Here is a 17,986-nt window from a genome sequence, read left to right as displayed (position 1 = left end):
CATCAGGCTATACACGTCTTGCCTTTTTCTGTTTGAATTAAAAATTTTATGGACCATATCGAGTCTCATACTTTTGTAGCCAAACTCACCTGGATGTTCTCAAGCTTATGAAGTAAATAATTTAAAATAATCTGGATTCTAGTTCTGATTTTTCTGAGCTATCACTGGAGAATTTCTTTTCATTACTAAAAAGGAATAGAATATTATTATTCCAGGGCTGGTGAGATAGCTCAGTGGACTAAGCGCCTGCTTGGGCAAGCACAGTGACCCGGGTATGATCCCTGGCACAAAAGGCCCTGCCCCAGGTGCGCTGAGCGGGCCACCAAGTCTGGGTGTGGTGGCACACCCCTGTAATCCCAGCTCTGGGGAGGCTGAAAACAGGAGGATAGTCAGACCCTGTACCAAATACATAAAAAAAGAACATTATTATTCCATTTGTTTGCTTAACTAGAGTGGTAATGTCAAATCAGTGTGAGTGTAACACACCATGTACTTTAAACAGTGCAAGCCAAATTCTCCTGTGACCAGGTGTGTCAGAGTAATCAAATGCTGCAGTCCAAGAGCTGGCTGCACTGCTTTCTGTTTGCTTGAAATAAAAGGGCCGCGATGACGATTGTATGCCTGCCGGGCTCACGGCCAGAGGGCGACCTCTCGCTGCCTTCCCTCCACACTGAGCACTCTTGTCATTTACTTGCGGGGAAGTTGGGGGAAAGGGGGGCGGGGAGAAGCCCCCCCAGGAGCTGTACACTGCCCACTCGCTGATGGGGGGGGGGATGACAGGTTTTCAAATGGGGTAGAGCGGAAAATATAGGCAACAGCTCAAAAACAGCAGGAAAGAAACCCACCTGCGTGCGTGTTGGAGAGGTTGGGCCCAATTTATTATGACTCGCTCACCGTGTAACTAAGATATACAATGGAAGAAAAATTTCAGTACCTGATTTTAGGGACCGTGAAGTCTGACGGAAGTTTTGAGATTTTCACCATTTGTGGTCTGTTTGGAAATTTTTCAAAGATCCTCAGGCGCAAAGGGAGCTTTTCTTTTGTGTCTGCATTTGCTTCACTTTGCTTTAACTAAATAAGAGCAAACAAACAAACAGAAGAAAAAAGGGAAACCAATGGAGCACTGGTTAGAGCGGTGATAGTAATTACACAGAGGACCAGTAGATGGCAGCAAAGTACCACCAAGCAAGTCTCACCTGCCACGCATTGTGAGAGCGTTCTAGTGTGTTAGAACTGACCCCGGGAAACAAAAGCACAATTTAAAAATCTAAATTGGAATAAAATGAAGAATAAATTTTATATTATTTTATTCTTCATGCTAATAAATCTATTTTCAACTTATGCACATTTTATAATTTTTACTTAAGATCGGTCACATGACTAAACAAAAACTGTTCTGTATTTCCAGATGCTAGAGTTAGAATTTAAAAGAATGACAATAAAAGCGTAAACCACAGAAGCATGCAAATGTAATAACATTTGAAACAACAGAAAATGTCAAGAGAATCTCTCAGGCTGTCTAGCAGATCAAAAGGAATCGCTCTAAACAGAAACATATTTGATCAGCAAAGCAGAAGTTTTTTGTTTGGTTGCGAAGACGCTTAAGAACTGCTAGTTGTTTTTTTTTTTTTTTTTTTCTATTGGGGGAATCGAACTCATGAACTTGCACTTGCCAGGCAGGCACTGAGCAGCGGAACTACTAGTTTTTAAATGCTGTAATATGTGAGTAATAGCAAGTAAACTTATCATATATATGATAAAATCATATATCACATATATATGATTTATCATATATATAGTGTGTGTGTTTGTGTGTGTGTGTGTGTGTGTGTGTGTCTGTGGGGCAGAGACAATGTCACCAATGGAAGACAACGCAGAGCGAAGGAGAAATGATGGAGATTGATTTCGGCTGGCAGAGCGGCTATGCACTCTCCTGTCCTCTTTCTCTCCTCCTTCAGGTCCCTTTACCCCTCTTCACCTCTCTGATCTCTCTACAGAATGTGATTCATCTTCACTTCCTTCCTGTCTTCTTCTCCAGCTTGCAACTGCATCCCACCCAACGACCATGTTCAATTCGGGCAGACCTTCGGCCAGGTTGGATACCTCCGCTCCAAAGCCATCAGCTCATGACCCCCTTGTTGAGTGTGCTTCTGCTTCAAGTGACACTTTGTCTTGGGGTGGTGGGAAAGTTAACATTGGAGGCTGAAAGAACTTTGCTCACAGGACAAGGGAGCAAAGTTTTCCTGCTACTTTTGTGTGAAAATCTAACCCAGACAGAGAGAACGGGACGGCTGAGTTTTGCAGGGACACGGATTCTAACGTGACTGATGTCTCAGCTGTCGTCTGGCTGTGAGCTCCAGAGACCTGAGGCATCTTGATTTCTGCTACCAAGATTGCCCTTTCGTTTTTCTTAGGTGTAGCAGGCACATTCCGCCCTATCCTCTCGCCCATCTTATCGGGTTTGGCGCTGAACCTTTACCCATCTGTCTCAAGGAAAATCTCCCTTAGGGCAGGGGCCAGTGCTGCCTCCTCTAACTGGAGCACTTAAGCATGGAGATGCATGCAGAGGACGTGTCCTTGACGAGAAGGATGGCAAGGAGCCAGCGCCAAAGACACAACACTAACTTGCTAGCTTCTGCACGTGCTGAGGACCTGGAGAAGGGATTCTGTCCTCAGTGAAGACATACAAGAAACAATTTTGTTTTCTAAAAGGTCGGTGATGTGACTGTCAAAAACAAACTGGCAACATTCAGAGAAAAGAAAAGCAGTTAACTTATTAAGACAGACCAGACCACGAGCAATTAGTTCGATCTTGCTAAAGCCAGGGTGATAAGACAGAGTAGAAGTGAAGTATTTCTAATTATTCATTCATCAACTCATCCATTTTCACGTCGATGCTGCCATTCCTAAATCCACAAGCCAGACTCTGCGCTGCCCCCTGGGGATGTAGAGATAGCCGAGCCACTGCGCCTGTTCTCACGACATCCGTGTGTAACCTGGTGGAGTCCTACCTTCAGCGCCAGCAAAACACAACGCTTACCCTGGTGGACTCGTTCAGAGAGTGCTCAGGAACAGCGCGTAGCGAGTGACGGGAGAAATACGGAGGACGGTGCTCTGGGCAGCAGAAGGGCTGCGCGCCACTGCGGACGTGACCACGGGGCTTGACTTGCACCAGGACTGGATCACTGGCGTATTGGGTAGGGCTCATCATTGAAATGAAAACATAGGGTTCTTTCCTAAACGCTCTCAGCCTGCCAAGGCCCTCTGTTCTTAAAAGAAAAAGTTGGAACCCTCTCCCTGAGCCTCCAGGGCCGCTTTGGGCCCTCACTCCCACGTAGCCTCAGCTGGCCCTGCTGCGAAGCTCCTGTCTTTCCCTTTCCAGGGCCTGCGCACCCTCTGCCTGCACCTGGACGGGCCCCGCGCCCCCTGCTGGACCTCCTCCTCTTCCTCCTCTGTCTGGGATTTCCTTCCCTCTACTGACTTTTCAGCTCCCCTCGCAATCCCTTGGAGAAGCTTCCTCCAACCATCTGTCTTCCTCCCAGGACTTCACAGGATGCTACTCGGCCACATACTCACATGGGCAAAGCAATTTCTTGTGGACTAACCTAATGCACCTTGTGTCACTGTCCCAGGACAGCCTGCTCCCCCCTGTTATTCACAGGCCTGGCAATGCAGAGTGGCACAATCTGCCAACCTCTCCCCACTCCAGAGGCTGCAAGTGGAGGCCAAGGGTTCAGTGGGACCGTGTACCCTTCGCAGGCGCCAGACCAGAATCCCCTCTCCTGGCCTCTGGCGAGTCTGGGCAGGCCGGCTGCTCCCTGGCTTGAACCCACTCCTCTGTGCCTCTGGTACCTCATGCCTTCTTCCTCGTGTGTTTCTCTGCCTGTGTATCTGAATCTCTTCAGCCTTTCTCCGCTAAAGATTCAGAACCCACCCTGATTCCAAAGGGTGAGTTTAACTGCTCACATCTGCAAACAGGGTCTCATTCTGAGCCAGGCCTGGACGCGAACGTTTCAGAGGATGTTACTGAACACACTGTGCATGTCATCACTTGAAGTGCTATCAAAGGACCCTGTGAATAGTGCTGCTCTTTTCACAGAGGCTATGCCCCCTGTGAGGACAGGGACCATGCAGGGCTGTTCTCTTCATCCCACGGCCAGCATTTGGCTTAGTAGTTGCCCTAAAGTGAGTTAAGCAAATATTCGTGGAATAAAGAATTGTACTTATCAGGTAGTAGAACTAAACTCTGTAGCAAACAACTGGGAGATGACAGGTGTTTCCAAAGTGTGGAGAGAGAAGTACAAAGGATCAGCTTATTAACTGAGCAGATTTGTTGGAGTATAGTATAGGCAACCTACCTCCACCTAATAGAATACAATTAGTTTCTTTCAGTATTCAAATTGAGCTGATATTAGTCAATGACAAGCTGATGAGTATTTAGATTGAATTTAGACATACACAGCTTTGAAAAAAGAATGTGTTGGGGAAGTGGCAAGTTGTATTTCGTTCAGTATGCAAGACTGTCGTGCTTAACACGTGCGGGCTACTAGTACTAAAGGTGACCTCTGCTCACACATGTGACAAGTGAGCCTCACCCATTTTAATTTGCAGTAAAAGTATTAACACTCCCAGAGATGGTAAGTTCTGTAGGAGCAAGATGCCATGTTAAAATTTCCTTTCCTATCCCTTTCTAGAGAGGAAGAGAGTGTTTAGAAAGGAACTACAGTGCCGCATGAGATGGCCAGGGCACCTACACGGTGTTAGAAGGAAAGAAAGAGACTCTTTGGGACTGCTCCGAGGCTCCTCCTGGTCCTGCCAATTCTCCTCCTCAGCACAGGCATCCCCTCTCCTCAGTGTGCAGGAGGGCAGTGCGGAGGGAGCGATGAGTGGCCGTTCGAGCCTGAGACTCGGCAGCTCTCACCGTGGCCTCTTCTGCAGCTCCCAGCTAGGGGCCAACCAGTGGTGAGCACACACAGCCAGGCACCTGCGAGTCCACCCCAGGGCACAACTGCCAGAACCATGAAATAGCCCTCAGCCACACCCTGCCTTGGCTACGGTGGAGCCATTTGGAAGTCCCAACTGCTTCGTGCAGTAGAATCCAGAAATAATGTGAGGAACTTAATGAAAGGTCACTTGCTTACAGTAGAAAATACACAATTGGAAGGAAATGTCCTAAATGTTACAATATATATTGCATTTCTTGGTGGCTTATGTTTAAAGTAGATCCCTTGGCTGCGTGTTTCTGCATGTTGTAAGCATTTATTTAGTCAAGGTATTGTCTCTCCGTGGCCCCAGGAACTAACTGGGGGCTGCGGTGGGAGACCACTTGAGTGTAGGAGCTGAGGCTCAGTCTAGCTTTGTGTTCTCAGAAATAATAAGAAAATAAACAAAGAGCATTAAGGTGGATAAAGAGCCCCAACTGTAAACCATCAAAATGCTCATCTGCAGTAAAATGCAGAAGTAAACTGGTGCTTATTTGAACACATGAATGAGCAAGCTACACGAGGCTGGGGTGAATTTTACAACCTACTGTTGGGGGAGGGAAGCCAGGCAGCAAAAGGCAGTCCACTGTGCATTTACATTGCTGACGAGATCTCCAGGCAGGTGCGAGTGGTTTGTGTGGTGGTGGTGCCTGCTGGGGAGGGACGCTGTGGGAAGAGGGCGAGGGCAGGGGCTTCTCAGGGGCGGACATCATTCCTTGGTCTGTTTAGTTTGGGTGCATTCAGTATGTAAAAATGAACCTGGTACTCTGACTCTGCGTCACCGACAATGAAGATGACCCAGCCAATTCAATTGTATGGTGAAAATGATAATATATAATATTAGACTTTTTAAGACTATATAATATTGGAGACTCCCCAGGATGACACAATTAAATGAGGTAAAACTGGGCACAGTGGTACATGCCCATAATCCCGGTGACGTGCAGCCACATTGTTTAATTCCTACTTTATCACAGTCAGTCCACAGAACCTTCACCCCTTCTCCTTCTCCTATCTGCAAGCCTGACCAAGACACAAAGAGAGAAAAAAGAGGGCCCAAGATGCGAATGGGCGGTCTATCTTGCAGGTTAGGAGAGGCTGAGGCAGCCAGGACACGTAAATACCTTCAGGATACTTGGAAGCCACAGGCAAGCTGCTTTGCAGTGTAATAAAAAAGGTATTTTACCTTTTGTCTACTTGTTTTTCCTTCCTGAGGTTAAACACAGATTTTTCCAAGCTTACAGCTACTTTGATGCAAGTGAGTGAATGATATCAATAAAAAGAGTGGATATGAATTTATGATCATGGAGGCATTCCCCCCCAAAGGCAGACCTCTTAAAATAAAGCAATTATAATTGTAGTTGTCCATTAAAAATTCAAAAGTCCTGACTTGCAGGGAAGGAGCACGGTGCATAGAATGTTAAGAGTCTCCTCTTTCTCTTGAAAAACTTAACATATAAAGCACAGCACAAAGAGAGTTAATAATGGTTTCAGCAGACCGTGGAGTCTCACCCAACCCGACGGCCGACGGATCAGATGGTAGCTTTGTCACAGATGCACACAGGCGGGGTGGGGTGGGGTGGGGTGGGCACATTTGCAAAGAAGAAGCTGGAATCAAAGAAGCAAATTTCAAACCTTGAGTTTTAAAAAAAATATACATCATCTGAGCTCAGTGCTATATTCTCCAGCTCGGCAGGTGTCTCGCTGAGATATCGCTGCGCATTGGGTGGCTGGAAGCCTTTTGCTTTCTTTCTTGAGCTTCTCAGGAGAGTTCGGGTGTAATCACTGCACGCCTCACACCCTGCTCTGCCTGCCACATTGCTTCAATCTGCCACGTTGCAGCCTCTGCTTTCTTCTGTTAAGATACTCAGACACGATTCACTGTCACTTCCCTACTGAATACTGTGACAAATAACTGAATTGAAGGATTACATAATCTTTTAGGTGATTTTTCTAGAAGAAAACAATTTAAAAAGCACCTACACTTGTGAAAGAGTCTCATTTTCAAATCAAGTTTCTGCTAGTTGCGAAAATGTGTGTAGACAGACTGGTTAGCATAACTGAAGAGTAGTTGTTGGCTCTTCTGTGTATTAAAAATGACCACATTATGCTCAATCGGGGGTAAGGAAGAGTCTCTCCCCATTGTTATGGGGGTAAGCTCGGCTGAATTCTCTTTGCTCCTTGACACAATTGCACTGGCTACTTCCTCGGAATCTACAAATGACATAGCAATTCAGAACTAAAATCTTTCTAAAGCACGAACAATTATTTTGCAAGGGACTTTTTCTGGCTATTTTGTTTACTGTTGATTTTGCAACCTAAATTCCATGGCTTCTGAGTGAAAGCAGATGGGTTATGTGGAATAATGATCTAATAGGCTGGTTTTTAATACTATTCCTGTGTTATTATAAACCCTTGATATAAAAATATAAAGTATATCCTTCTGTAGTTGGCCAAATCCGATGGAGTTTCTCAAAGGGGAGGACTTTTTAGTCTTTGCTGCAGGCAAGGAGCTGTCAGCTTGCGCAGCTGCGTGTCGACCAGTAATCCGATAGACTTTGAAAATGTATCCTTTAAAAATGTCACTCATTTTTTCTTCTTCTACAGAAAAATCTTCACCAGTTCAGCACCCTCAAGGTCAAACAGTGGTTTTCATTATTTCGACGCCTCTACTCAAGCCACCCAAATAAGCAGAAGGGCCCATTTCTTAAATGACCTGTGGGGCAGAACAGCTACATTTTTATGTTAGCAACCCAAATGGTCACTGTCATTTCATCACCTTAGCCGATTAGCTACAGGCTTGCCTCTCCCCACGCGCTCTGAGCTGTTGCTCATCCACGTGTCACACCCCAGAAGTAGGTGGGGAGTGGATCGGTGGCTCAGGGGAATGGAGCAGCTGCGGGGTGCTTGTTGCATTAGGAGCTCAGCAGAGTGCGGAGCTGGGGCTGCTGCGTCGGCGCCACCCTATGCCCTTCTTGAAATGTACACGAAATATTTACTTGCTTACTCTTAATGCTGAACTCAGGATCTTACGAGCTTAAGTGCCCTTCGTAAGGTTATTTTGGGCAGCAATGTAAATAATATTCGCGAAAGCACTAAATGTGCAGAAACTCTAATAAATTAGCAAGTGAAAAAATTCTATTCAAAAATTAGAATGCCTAATTATGTTGAGGGCATAAATTCTGCTTATATTATTGTTTGTCAAAATCCCATTAGCTTAATTAATTATTTCTTAGAGACCATGGTGATGAATAGAGATTGCTTTTATTTGTATTTTCTTCCATATCCCAAATACCTCTATTTTATATTTTATTCCTTTTGTGTTATTCAACTGAGACACAATTGTTTCCACTGGGAGTTTACTGAGTCATAGAAATACGCTCATTATGATAAAAAAATGTGTTTTGTTTTCTCCACTTCAGATAAAATTATATTAGAGTTCCATATAAACTGTAAACTTAGTTTCTGCTGAGATGAATATTCAGTAAATAATAGAAAAAAGCCCATAATAAGAAACATTCAAAAAGAATACACACACTGCATGTGTGTGTATACTTTCGTGTCCTCATATAGTTGTCCCCCTTTTCTTAGAAAATGTGATTTCATAGTCTAAGAAAAATAGTGTAAAAAAGAGTAAAAAGATTTAGATTTAAATATTGGTTTATATTTTATTTCATTTTTGGTACTAGAAATTGAACTCAGGCCCTTATACTTGCCATGCAGGCACTTGGGCCACTGAGCGGTCTAATCACTCTCTCTCCTGCTCTCTTTTCCGGTGGTGGTGGGGCCCAAACTCAGGACTTTGTGCATAGTTTTATAATCTCTTAACCATTTGTTGATTTTAGTGCTTTCAAATGAGAAATGAGCATCTTCACTGTTTTATATAGATGCCAGCAAGTGAGCTAGCATGTTGCCTATAACTTGAATTACTTAAGGGACGTGCTACAAAAGCCAGAGTCATCGCTATGCCATTCAGCAGGAAGGTGATTTCCCTGGAGCATCAGGGATACAGAAGAAGAGGGCTCAAACCTGGCTCTTCCAGCTCCTTCTGCCATCTCGGCTGTGACCACCTCCCTTGTCCTCTCTGTCCCACTTGTCCCCTTTGCTGTTCTGACTGGTCTATTTTCTCAAGCCTTGTGATGGTAAAACTGAAAGTGAAAACAGAGGCAAATATTCCTCCCCATCTTGTCCCCCTCCCTTCTCAAGCCCACTTATTTAGAGGGGATGCCTGCATGTGGTCTACGCTGCCACCTACTCATCTTCCACCCTTTCTGGTCTCAGGTCTTTGGTGTCACCCTCTGGGCTGCACTTGTCCAAGTCACCGATGTCCCCCAGGCTGCTAAGTCCAATGGTTTAGGTACCTAACTGAAATCTGCTAAGCCTTTCAGCTATATTTCCATCTTAGTCTTGTCCTTTTAAATTTGTCAGGACAGATGCACACACACACACACACACACACACACACACACACACACACACGGAATGAAAAAGTAAATAAAAGGAATACCATTATGTTCCCCTTGGTCCTTAAAGTAATTCAAAGACTGTCGATTACATATAGAAGAAATATTGTTCTTCTGAGCGAGGTGTAAAGTGTCTTCCAATGCCCTGTCCTTTCCACTCTATGACCTTCTAGGCTGTGTTTTCCTCCCACTCAATTATTTCATCTCTGATTTTACAGAATGTACTGCGCCTTGCCTGTGACACACTTTCCTACTGTATTTAACTCTTCTTAATCTTTTCCAAATCCCTTCTTCTAGGAATATTTCTCAGAACAATTGGCAGTTGGGTACTAAACATGTGCGCTGGGTGTGCCACTCAAGATTTTATGTGTGAATATTATTTAGTTATCAAAATAGATTCTTAATAGTAAAGCTCATAATTAGCATCATGTCATATCATGTTGTAGCTAAAGGAATTGAGGTACAAGAGTTTAAATCAGCCACCCAAAGTCTCACAGCCAGATATGGCAGAGTGGGGATTTGACGACAGACTTTCCTGGGTCTCTAAAAATTGTGTCGCATTGCCCTGGTGAACAACTTTCAAGCAACAGATGAACTTTTGCTTCAGCAATTCTGTGTCTGCTGCCTCTTCATTTGGAACATTTTTCTCCACTTTCTGAATAAAATTTTATCCATTAGTTTTGACTCATGTTCCCTGACCTGCCTTTTCCCTGAAGTAGGAACAGATGTCCTGTGTGTCCTTGCATGTCCTCCACCTAGTAAGCCCAGGGCTTTGCACTGTGACATTTTACTTGCGCATGTCTTTCCTTTACTGTGAGCCTTGACTGGGTCAACTTGAATGACTTGTGAGCATCTGTGGTGGTTGGTAGGGCACACTTTCCAGTGCGTCTGGGTGGGTCATAGAGGCATGGCCTTGGAAAATTTGGTGCCTTGTCCCTTCCTCTGCTTCCTGGCCACCAAAAGAGAAAGTAGCTCTGATCAACAGCCCTTTTCAGCCATGGTGTTTCTTTCTTGGGGCCAACTGACCATGCGTCGAACCTCCTGAAACTGTGAGCTACAGTAAACTTCTCCTCCACGGAGCTCTGGGTGTCCTGTGAGTTGGTGGTCACACTCACTAGAACAACACACTGCAAATCAAGAGCAAGGCTGTTGATATGTGTGGCCTTGCACTGCACGTGTACACACAGAAGACAATGAGAGAGGGAAAATCAATTACAGCCCATGAGGAGGCCAACGTGAGGCATTTGTAATCCTTCTCTTCCCCTCTTGTTCTTTTCTTGGTCTCCTTACAATGTGGAGTCAATCTTAGCCGCCAGCACATCCAGTCCTTCCAATTTCAGGTGAATTATATTATAGACAAAGACCACAAAGGAGAAAGGACTAGTCACATTTGGTTTTCTCATAGAAACATAATAAAAATTACAAAAATTATTTCATAATGGAACAATAAAAGCATTTAGATCTTGATGAAGAGTGTACTATTAATGTTTTAAGATAAAAGTATAATCAACTATGAAGTTCAATACAACATATTAATAATAAAAAAATCACAGATCTGTGTATGTATCTTGAACAGTTTAAATGCATGTATCAATAGGTTTACTATAGAAAATCCTTCCCAAATTTTTAAAAAGTCTCTTTATTTTGAAATAAATTTAAACTGATGCAAGAGTTGCAACAAATACAGAGTTCCTGTACTCTCTTGAGCTAACTTTTTCTTGCATGAATACCTTATGCAATCACAGAACATTAATCAGAACTAAGAAATGAACCTTGGTCAAATACTATTAACTTCAGTGTGGAACTTACTTGGAATCCCTGATCTTTGTGTGTGAGTGTTACTGGCAGTTCCAGGGCTTGGTCCAAGTCACCATCTTGCTCTTGTTGTCCTACTCCCCGTGCTTCTTTTGGCTGTGACAATGACTCAAAGGTTCCTGATTTAATGACTTTAATTGTTGTGAGGTATAGTAGTCTGGTACTTTGCAGAGTGTCCCCCAGTTTGGGGTGTAGTGGTTTCTCATGCTTACACTGAGGTTACAGACTCTCTGGAAGAATTCTGGGGCAATGCCATGTCCCTTTCACCATAGCAGGGTACATGTGATTTCAGTATGTCTTGTGGATGATTGATGTTAGCTGTAGTCACTTGTGGTAGGTGATGCTGAAGTCCAGCTAAGGCTCAGCACAGCACAACTAATCTTTATATTTTTGGAAGGAGGAATCTCACAGAATTTGAGGACACTTGTCAAAAATGCTAGAATTATTTAAAAATTTATTTGGAGGGGATATCTTGAGTCTATGCATATAGTCTATTTTTCTTTAAAGTTTCATGCAGTGATTTTTGCATCTATCTTGACTATGACAGTTCTAACTGTGATGTCTTCGTGGTGACTTTCTGTTTTCTTTACCTGCTATTCTATCATTTCTACTTCTCTACATTTGTTTAAATTTGAAGGTATTCTGAAAGAGTTGACCATTCTCCTTTACTTATGGATTCAATCATATAGATTTGAGGTTATTCACTTCATTCTCTAGGTAATAAATCAGTATTATTCTTATTTGTCTTATTTATTTTATTTTTCAAATTGTTCCTAATTTGGGCACTGGAGGTGTTTTGGTTGGTTCCTCAACCCTTTAGAAAAACTTTTATTCTGTCCTTGTCTCTGCCTCTGCCTCTGTCTGTCTGTCCGTCCGTCCGTCCGTCCGTCTGTCTGTCTGTCTGTCTGTCTGTCTGTCTGTCTGTCTGTCTGTGTTGCTCGGCTTGCTCACTCTCTCATTCTCTGTCTCTCTCTCCCCTCCCTCCTTTTCCTCTCCCTTTACCTCTCTCTCCCTCTCCTGGAATTCTTAACCCATGGGGAAACAGAAACAAGGTATAGTTGAAGTCTATGCTTTTCCCTGTACATGCCTATATCCCCATGATAAAGTTTACTTATAAATTAGGCTGAGTAAAAGATGAACAGCAATAACTAATGAAAACAACAAACAACTATAACAATATACTAGACTAGAAGTTAGCACATGTGGTCTCTTTCTTTCTCAAAACCTCTCACTATATGTTCACCTGAACGACACACTCTCCAGCTTCTCTCTGGCATATCCCAAGTGTGGTTGTCAGTGTTCTTGCACTTTGAGGCCATGGTTAAATAAATCAGAATCACTTGAACACTGGCACTATGAAACCTCGAAAATCTATCTGAAAGATGAGGTGGCCATTAGCTACCTAACATGAGGGCGTTGTACACAGCGTGGGTGCACTGGACAGAGGATGACCCACGTCCCGGGTGGGATACGGTAGGACAATGCAGGATGGTAGAGATTTTATCACACTACTCAGTGCAGTGAAAAATTTAAGAATTATTTGTTTCTAGAATTTTGTATTTAATATTTTCAAACTGCAGTTGACTTTGGGTAACTGTAACCAGGGAAGAACTACAAAAAAGGGGGTATCTTCATTGCTGCTACCAGGCTGTTCAGCAATAAGAGCCAGGACGGTATGTGTGCACACTGTACATGAGCACACACTACTGACTATATTTAGTATTGTGACGATTTACCTATAAGTGTGCATGTGTCTGGCATAAACATATGCACACATACAGTATGAATGTCTGTATCCACTTATTTACATATCATCCATCTTAAATATTGTAATCTAGCGTCACAACTCCACTTTCCTTATCTTTTTAAAAAACTTTTTAAAGCTTTCCTTAACTTTTTTTCCTGACAGTATGAAATTTGGCTTTCACTGTTTACAATAAATTTCTTTATTTGTTTCACCTTATTACACATATAAAATTATAAAATTGTATTAGTAGTATTTACCATGAAATAAATACAGCCTTTTAAGTTTCAGGACTAGAAGACATGTATTTTGGAACAGAGCCTCTTCTTTTGGATCCCAAAGGTGCTGGTCCCTTCTACTAATTCTGTTTTGAGGCCACAATCATGCATCTTGTAGGTATCGCTCCTGAGGATACTTATGGTCAATTGTAGCATTGTGAAATTTTGCACACCGTGATAAAAGTGCTTATTAGATGCACTATGGAAATTTACATTAATCAACATATTTTATGCAAAACAGGATAGAAATAGAGATAACATAAAAAAACCAACACATATATGTTTCTCATTTCCTACAAACAATCTAAGTTACTCTTAGATTCAGGGCACCAAATACTCATGGCGTTTGGCTGTGTGTGGCAGTGCGAGGGACCCAGATTCCCCTTAGTGTGCCTGGTCCTGAGCACACACACATTGAATAGAATGTAAGGAAAGGACAAGGATGAAGTTATTGAATTATAAACAAATGTAAGAAGACTGGTCCCTTTAGCTAGACAAGTTTCATAACTGTAATGTTGATAGATTGGGTCAACTTGAGAAGTCTAGACGCACAACTAAGTAGCTCAACAGTTCTACTTCCTGGTGTGTAGAGGACATGGCCTTACTGCTCCAGGATGCCGCTCATTGTGTCAGCTTGAGACGTTTAGCAGGTTAACCAAGTGACTCGCAGGGGGCCAGGGTCCTCACTTTGTAAGCCTCCTGAGCCCATGCAAGAGGAGGGCAGGGAGAAGGTGCAGGTGGGTAGTCAGCATACAGTACAAGGGAAGAAAAGAGGCTTCCTCATCCTGATTTTGTTCCTGCTGCTGTTGCTGTCTTCTGCCACTTTGAAGTGTTGTTTCTGTGTCATGCCACCCTGCCTTGGAGCCAGCTATTACAGACTGAAATCTCCATAAACTGTAAGCCAAATAAGCCTTTCCTTCCTTAATTTTGTTCATCAGGTATTTTGTCCCAGCAACAAGAGAAAAGTAATTGACACAACTTTCTGGTCAGTTTTGGTTACTACAAGTCAGTCCTGTCTTGTCCAAGCTCATGTCTGATCTTAGTTGCTGTTAGCTCCACTCTGCTACAAGTGTGGCTCGTGGTTTTGTACTGGGGAGGGGACATGCCTGTGTCCATGCCTATCAAGCAGGAATGGTCAGCAGAGCAGGGTTTGGGCAATGAGAGGGCAGATCCTGCTCCTGCCTACTGTTTCTGGAAGGAAGGATTTGGAGTTGTTTGCTATCAGCTCCACTGAGAAGATGAATCACTTAACTGCTAACTCAGTGAAAGAGGAAATGATCCAATCAGAAACATGTCAGACATGTATACTTCAACATGCACATGTTGGAGCATCGTCAGTGACTCAGTTCCTTTGGACTCAAGTTTCACACTCTGGTTCTATTTTTCTAAGTAGTTCAAATACTTAGAAAAGTAAGTTAAGTATACAGGTAGCATTTGATGCCTTTCTTAAACCTTTTGAGTGAAAACTCATCCCAAAGTGGTGAATTTTGAGAGTTAATTATAGAAACAGAAATTAATGGATATATGGCTTTTCTGACTTTCATTTTGTTCAAGCACAAAAAACCCCACACAATGCTGTCTGACAGTATTTATTAATGCAATGGAGGCTTTCATTAAGGGATAGTTGCATGAGTTTATCAGATTTTATTATCCTGAGAGATCAATGCTTGCTTGTATGGCCCCAGTGGGAGAAGCTCTAGAGCCAGAGACTGGGCCAGAAATTGAGGACATCCTGGGGTAAAGATTTTTGCACATCACAGATGGGTGTTGTCCCCTAGAGATGATGACTACAATTCTGGGGCCTGAGGTTTGGGTGGGTGGGGTTGTGCCAGCAAGTTCGCAGTAATAACAAACAGGGAGACAGTAGAGATACGTCTGCACTTGAAGTCAAAAGCCCCATACAGTATGCACACCAGCAGAGCGGAACAGAATTGGAGAGAAACGACGGAGCTCATCACAGTGTCCAGTAGGTACAGCTGCAGTGAGGTCAGCTCCTAACCTGTAAGGAACTTCTCAGAGTCTAGCACAGGAGTCTAGAATCAAACACCAATGGAACCAGGAAGAGAACCAAAGCATCAGTCAAGATGGCAGGAAAAACTTCAGAAGACAATATATTAGAGTTGGGACCCAGGTCATTAAATTACAGAGGGTGCTCCAGAGGGAAAGGTGCAAGTGGAACAGATAATTATGGAAGCTCACCCAGAAAAGCCTATAAAAATGTCTCCACCCAACCAAAGACAAAAAATCTCTGAAACCTGGATTATTTCTTGCCCCAGGCATTTCAGATGAGAAACACTCAACCTGTATTCAAATTCAAGAGCAGAGACCGTATTTGCTGTCTTATTTGCCCCATTCCTGGTCCAATGTCCTTTCCATGGTAGGGGCTCACATATTGGATCAACAATTGAGCAAAAACATAGTGAAAATATTTTGGGGAGCATGGGAAAGTACTTGAACTACTTAGAAAAATAGAACCAGAGTGTGAAACATGAGTCCAAAGGAGCTGAGTCACTGAGGAGGTGCTCAACACATGCATGTTTAAGTCTACACAGGGTGAGTGAAGCTCATTAATATAGCTCCCCATTACCAGTCACATGGGCTATGACAGTGCCTTTCTGTGACTCAGCAAGTATCAGGTGCAGCATAAAACTGAAAACCAATTGTGAGTGATTTTCTCTTAGAACCATGATAATCTGGTTTTCCATTGCTTGGGACAGGAGTTGGAAAACAGAAGTCTACTGTTCAGTTGCTATTCCTTGTCTTCTTGCTGTTTGCAGTGAAGTGACTATTGTTCTTTAAAATTTCACTCTCTTCATTATAAGAAGCAAAATGAGACAGAATCCTCATAGCTAAGAAAGGCTTCACTGAGGTGGATGTCATGTGTAAATTTCTCTCCAAATAGGAAACATATTTCCTCCAAAACTTACTCTTACAGAAAAAATTTGAGAACCTATTTTTAAGAGTGCAATGAAAAATTGTACTCAAAATCATTCTAATTAACACAATTGAAGAATGACACAAACAACAACTCACCACTATAAACTGAAAAATACAGGCATATGTGCGGAATTTTATGTTTGTGCAATGGTATACAACTTAAACCTGCAACAGTTCCTGGGGTGCCAGTGGGTGAGCCAAAGAGCAAATTTTCTAAACCAATATTTTCTATAAAAGGGAGCTGGACAGCTCAAACACGTAGAAAATGAAATTCTGGAATGGATGATAGAAACCCTTCCTCCAACAAAATCTCAAATGTATTTGATTTGGGAGATTTGTTTGGCTCAGGATAGAAGAAAATGTCTCCAATTGCTTGGAGGCGCTGCTGCTGGTTGGTCTGGAATTTTAAGGGTGCATCTGCTGCTCCCCATGGTCCTAAGCCCTCACCGCATGGCTTTTCCAGCTTTGGAAAGGGATTCTGTCTTGTTGAGGTTCTGGAGCTGTATTAATTTCCTAGGGCTGAGGTACAAAGTTCCAAAGAGCAGGGTGACTTAGAATGACAGAAATTTGTTGGCTCACAGGGACTAGAACTCTAAGGTCAGGATGAGAGCAGGACAGGACCCTCCTGGACGTCCTGCGGGAGGGTCCACCGCGGACTACTTCCAGCTTCTGAGATATCATCTTGCCTGCCAGTTCCATGCAGGTGTGTTGCTGCAATCTCTGTCTCCCCCATAGTGTAATGTCTTCTTGTGTGCCTCTGTCTGTCCCTGTCCTCTTCTCATAAGCATGCAAGTCATATAAGGGGCCGCTCTGGTGGCTTCTTAAGTTGATTCCACTTCCTAAGACCTTATTCTCAATTAAGTCACATTCACGCATACTCGGGGTCAGGGCTTCTGCATATCTTTTTGTAGGACACAAATCAGCTCTTAGTAGGAGGACACCAAAACTTTTTCTTTTTTTTTTTTTTGGTACTAGGGATCGAACTCAGGACCTTGCACTTGCCAAGCAAGAGGACACCAATTCTAACAGGGACCTCTTCTCTTTCATTCTGACCTTCTGAATCTTTGAGTTTTTCCTCTTTGACTCCAAACATCCAGTTGGATGTTCCCACTTTTTTGCATGAGCTTCTATATCTTTAAACTGTTGGTAAGTGATATTCCTGAATTCCAGGCTTCTACTGGGACCTCCTGGTTTAAACTGAATCTTAACCACATTTTAAAAACAACAATCCTATTGTGTTCATATCTTAGTGTGACATAAAAATTTACCATTAAAAATTGTAATATTGATGGGGCTATTTCAGAAATAGCAGATCAAATGCTATGTGAGGCATCTTGTGAAATCTACATTATGGAAAGCTATGGGCGATAATATGTAAAACGACAACAAAAGTCTTTTCCAGCCGAATGATTAAGAAGCAGCTTCCAGGGCAGTTCAGCAGCTTCAGTGGCTTTGAGTGAAGTGGGTAAGCTTTCTGCCACTCACGACTTGTGAGTCCTTCAGGGTGTGCTGCTCTACTTCCTGGGTGTCTCAGCGTTTCCCAGAGCAGCAGCAATCCTAGTTACTTGGTGCTTCCAGTTGCATGCATTTCCTGACCCCAGTGTGCTGTACACGTATTATTTCCCATGAATGCCATAATAGCATGAGGAGCACTGTAGTAAATGTTGTTAGCTAGCATACAACTTTAAGGATCAGCTGACAACTCAGTGGTCTGTCTGGAGTGTAGAGGACAAAGAATCTGAGAAGGAAAGGATGGCAGTTCATCCT

General features: G+C 43.1%; 1 protein-coding gene across 1 annotated transcript in view; it reads right to left on the bottom strand.

Annotated features, from left to right (window-relative positions):
• Window positions 1-17,986, bottom strand: part of Nalcn (sodium leak channel, non-selective) — a 357,549-nt gene that overhangs the window by 94,613 nt on the left and 244,950 nt on the right. Inside the window, exon 14 of the mRNA XM_012514741.1 lies at window positions 935-1,071. Coding sequence (XP_012370195.1) covers window positions 935-1,071 — 137 coding nt within the window. The remainder of the gene's footprint in view (window positions 1-934; window positions 1,072-17,986) is intronic.

Source organism: Octodon degus, unplaced genomic scaffold, assembly GCF_000260255.1.
Source record: "Octodon degus isolate 3935 unplaced genomic scaffold, OctDeg1.0 scaffold00039, whole genome shotgun sequence".
Classification (NCBI taxonomy): domain Eukaryota; kingdom Metazoa; phylum Chordata; class Mammalia; order Rodentia; family Octodontidae; genus Octodon; species Octodon degus.
The sequence above is the reverse complement of the archived record's forward strand: the minus strand, read 5'-3'. Positions and strand labels throughout refer to the sequence as shown.